The following is a 4654-nucleotide window of genomic DNA, read 5'->3' as shown; positions in this document are numbered from 1 at the left end:
CCGGGCCGCGCGGGGGCTGCCGGGAGCACGACCAGGGGGAGGGGGGCGGTGGCCGCGCCCATTGGGCGAGCGCATCACGTGGGCAGGCGGTCCGTCACGTGTACGGGAGGGCTGTCAGCGGCAGCCGCCCCCTCCCCCCCCCCGCGACGCCGGGACGGCGGCGGCTCCCATGGGCGCGCGGGGCGGGGCAGAGCGCTGCCGCCCGTTCCGCCGGGCGCTCCCGGGGCTGCTTCCGGGGCTGCTGCTTCCCCGCCGTGGGTGTGGAGGGGCCGTTGCGCGGGAGCTCGGTGTGGAGCGCATCGTCGGAAGTGTCGGAAGCAGCGCCGTGTGCCGAGCGCATCGTTGGAAGTGCAGGTGGCGGCCCGTGGGGCGGCGTCTCTTTGCTGGGCCGCTCTGGTGGTGGCTGCCGCCCCCGGCGGGGCCCGTGTTTGCGCCGGGGCAGCGAAGGGCGCTGCAGCACCCCCCAATAAACAGCGGTTCCCTTGATATAATTCCCCTTAAGAAGCAGAAACCGAAGGGCTCCGTTGCTGCCGCTGTTCGCTGCCCTCGGACTGTGTATGTATCCCCCGCTAGCCCCGCGGAGCCCCACCAGGAAGTGGCGGGTTTGGAACATGATTTGCGCTCGTTCTCCCAGGCAGGGGGAGACGCCGTATGTGGTTGGCTATTGCGGAGCTTCGTCGTTTACCTGATGACTTGCTGTGTGTGGTGGCGTCTTTAATTTCTGTCCGTCCAACAAAGCCAATTCTGTAATTTTTCAAGCATTCTTGTCACCTCTTCTGCCCTGTGGACTCACAGAAACTGATATGTGGGGGCCTTAAACAAAAACGAGCTTGATCCTTGTGCTACACGGCCCTTGGGTACAAGCTCGCAACCCTGTACCTTGTAATAAGTGGTTTAATTGCTCTGCTAGTTCCCCCAAATCACTTTAGTACCAGGAGTCTCCTCTCTTTTCTAACAGCTGAATTGAGATCAAGTATTTTTTTCTAAGCCAGTGTTTCTCAACTTAATCAGCTACCTCCTACTTACTCCTATGCCCCTATCTTTTTTCAAGAGATGCACCATATTAGTCTTAAGAGCCTTTTTAATGTGTGGTTTACTTTTTTAGTGTGCAGCATGCATGAACACACCACTTTCTCCTCACACATTGATCTTGGCTGCTGGAAAACCCCACTCAGTATCCTGAATGCCTTCAATATAAGACTTAGCAGCAGTGCTGGAATTGCTGTTCTTCCTTTAATTTAAGATACAGATTTCAATGAAAAAAAACCCTTCTGTCAGATTTAATTTACCAGTATTTAGCCAAAATCCAAGGGCTGATCTATGCAGTTTTTACTTAAAGTCTACTCATTAAAAGCGTAGTCTCACTGTGCTGGCATTCCATGACTGGAGCAGCTCAGAGGAACTTGTCTCATTCCAGTACAGAGTTCCACGACCCAGCTGCTGCTCGTGGCCCAGCCTCTGATTGAAGACCTAGGCTAGACCTGTTGCTTTAATCTTCCTGAAACCTGGTTTACTCAGATTTTGAACGTTCCCTGACATAGCTGAATCTGCTTAGATTTTTCTAAACCAGACACTGTTCAGATGAATCTCAACCAAGCCCGGCTCCCCCGAGAGCCGCCTAGCACACAGTCCCGTCAGGCCGCGCCTGGCCTTCCGGCACCGGCAGGTCCGCAGCACAGCGAAGGGCCGCGGCACGCCGTGCGCTCTGCGGGCAGCAGCCTGAGAGCGCCCGCTGCGGGCGGCCGGGCCGCGCGGAACGCTGCGGTTGACCCTGGCGACGGGCGGGGCGACTTCCGCGGGGCCTGGCGCGGCTTCCGGGAGAGGCGGGAGCAGCGGAGCCAGGCGCGGCTCTCGGTTCTGCCTGCTCCGCGCCCTCGGCCGCCGCCATGGCCCGCAAGAAGCTGCACCGGCCTATCGCCGCCATGGCCAGGAAGATCCGCGAGTACCGGGCGCTGAAGGATCGGCCGCGGGACTCTCAGCGCTTCGCCGTGGACTACGAGACCATGCGGCGGCCGCTGACGCAGAAACGGCTGCCCGTGCGGGCCTGGGAGGACGTGCGGAACGAGAACCGCCTGTTGGCGCTGCTCTGCCGCCTGCCGCGCTTCGGCGTGGGCCGCACCGTCACCCGCAAGTCCTGGCTGTGGGCGCACCGCGAGCCCTGCTACTGGGTCATCACCAAGGTGAAGGCGGACTACACGGCCGAGGTACCTGCCCCGTCCCGCCCGCCGCCCCGCCGCGCCCTGCGGAGCTCCCGCCCTCCACCCCGCCGCGACCCACCCTCAACAGGTTCCTCTTTTCTTTGCAGAACATGGACCATGGAAGAGCCTGGGGCTACCTGACCTTCAAAGGTAAAACCAGCTCGTTTTCCTACACATGGGGGCCGAGCTAGAGAGCACCGGGTGCGTGAGGGTGGCGGAGAAACCGCAGGCTCCCTGACTGGAAAATTTGTTTTTCTCACATCTTATGGGAAAAGAAGTTCCTTGCGTTTCAAAGGCTGGGGATCTAGCCCCTTCACAATGTCTTTCCAAGGAATGCTGTGGGAGAGCCAGTGCAGTATGACCTTGGGGAACAGCAGCACTAAAGGCATATTAGATGAGCTGACAGACTGTTCTGAGACTTTCAAAGCAAGACACAGTATGAGCATGAGGGCATTCCAATTTAAATTGTCTCTAAAAAGGAAAAAGTGCAATGGCAATGAAGTTGTGTTACTGGAATTTTAACTTAATGATTGGAGTTGTATGAGGGAATTTTCCTTTTTAGAGCTGCTTTATATTAAGTATATAATTTTCCCTTACTGGAATTACTGAAATAGTACTCATTCGAAGGTTTTAAGTTGTTGGCCACTTCTAACACTTAGTTTTCCAGGAAGCTTTCATCAGTGTAGGGAGAAATTACTCTTGTTCCTTAACCATGGAAATGGAACTTGAGAGAGACAAAGCAAAACTTTAAATTAAGAGAGGGAATGACCCACTCAGCTGGAACCTGTTTCTATTTCAATTCTCAAGGACAGAAGTGAGATCCTGTAGTATAGCAGGGAATAACTTGTCCAGCCCTTTGAAAACTCTGTGGACTCTTGCCTTTTGTAGCATATTTGGTGCCAAAGAGTCAACACTTGCTGTGTCTGGAGGCAGTTTTATGTGATGGTGTTACCCACTGGTGTTCATCATCTTTTCCCAGGCAAAACTGAAGAGGAAGTGAGGGAGATTGACAAAGCAATGTACCATGACTGGCGCATAGTGCCCAAACACGAGGAGGAAGCCTTCAAGAAATTCATCCCAGTGCCTGAGGTGACTGTTCGGTTCCTGCCATACCCACCACTGCTCCGAGCCATGATCCTTGCACAGTGGCAGAAGGAGGGAAAGCCAATCATGGAAGAGCCAGTTATTGATCTGGAGGAGGGCCTGGCCTCTCCCCAAGAGTGGGCAAAGAAAAAAGCTACTGGGACACCAGTATAGAGACTTCTTCAGTGTCCTAAGCATCCCACGTGCTCTGACTACCTGTTAGAAGCTCAGTGCACAAAGGGTCTTATAGACCCCCTCTGTGCCCATTGTCCTCGGATGTTTCCAGCTTTTTCCTCAGCCCTGTACAGTAACCTCATCTGAAAGGGAAGATGCAGATATACTCAGACTCTTCTTCCATAACTTTGGTTACAGTGAGCAGAGGAGTCTTCTTGGTTCCCTGGATAGTCTCTAAATACACAGTTTCAGCTGCAGCTTCAGCCAGCTGCAGTTCTTTGGAGTATAACGTTTTTTATATAACTTGGATCCTGCATGAATCACAGAAAAATGACTGTAAATATCACAGTATTTCACAGAGCTGTGAAAAAATGTATCTTCAAACATTTTTTTGAAATAAATGTTAATTCTGCAGCACAATTCTAAGAAAACCCATGGGTTTTTTTCAATGCCAAGACATTGTGACAGCCAAATGGAGAGCCATTAGCTCAGGCACAGCATCTGGTTCTCTGCAGAATGATCTGTTACTAGCATATGAAGGCAGTGAACAAGTGAGGAACGTGACTTCAATACTAAGATATTCCAAAGCTATCCGTCTCTTACTCCAAAAGATGGCTGTCAAGAGATAGAGGAAATTATTTTCGTTCTGGTGATGCAAAGGAGGTGGGATTGGCTTTTACCATTTGAAGCCAATTGTAAATTACCCCTGTTCCAGGGCAGCATGTTGCGAACGTTAAAACATGCAGCTCCTGAGCACAGTTCATGGTATTTCATCTTCTCTTGCAGTGGCTGCAGATGCTGCTGCTGTGTCAACGGCTGTTGGAGGCTCTGGTCTGGGTGTGGGTGGAGGGAGCACAAGAGCCGTTCAGCCCTATATATCAATTCCCTGCAGAAGCAACTGTTTAGTTCCTGTGTCTGCAGATAGTCAGGAGGTTGTGTTCCATTTACTGCACCATCATGAAATCACAAATAGCCTGAAGGGATTTAGTGAGGGAGGGCACCAACTGGACTCTGCTCCACCCAGTGTGTGTGGCCTGGATGAAGCTGGGAACATGTGGCCCCAGCCAGCAGGAAATGGCTGCAGGAGCGCACAGATTGACATTCACTACCTGTATTTCCATAGGGTTCCTCACAAGACGTTCCTCACCACAGGCTTCGCACCATGATTGAAGGGTTAAGATGCTATGGGATATGAAGGA

The 4654-nt window shown here is 52.9% G+C and overlaps 1 protein-coding gene across 1 annotated transcript; it reads left to right on the top strand.

The window, feature by feature from the left end:
• Window positions 1–1770: 1770 nt before the first annotated feature.
• On the top strand, window positions 1771–3886 carry MRPS34 (mitochondrial ribosomal protein S34). The gene is made up of 3 exons (XM_059484699.1): window positions 1771–2204; window positions 2306–2348; window positions 3178–3886. The coding sequence occupies exons 1-3, from the start codon at window positions 1887–1889 to the stop codon at window positions 3453–3455; spliced, it is 639 nt and encodes a 212-aa protein (XP_059340682.1). The 5' UTR covers window positions 1771–1886; the 3' UTR covers window positions 3456–3886.
• The last annotated feature ends 768 nt before the right edge of the window (window positions 3887–4654 follow it).

Source organism: Ammospiza nelsoni, chromosome 17 (assembly GCF_027579445.1).
Source record: "Ammospiza nelsoni isolate bAmmNel1 chromosome 17, bAmmNel1.pri, whole genome shotgun sequence".
NCBI lineage: Eukaryota > Metazoa > Chordata > Aves > Passeriformes > Passerellidae > Ammospiza > Ammospiza nelsoni.
This window is presented reverse-complemented; position numbering and strand designations above follow the sequence as displayed.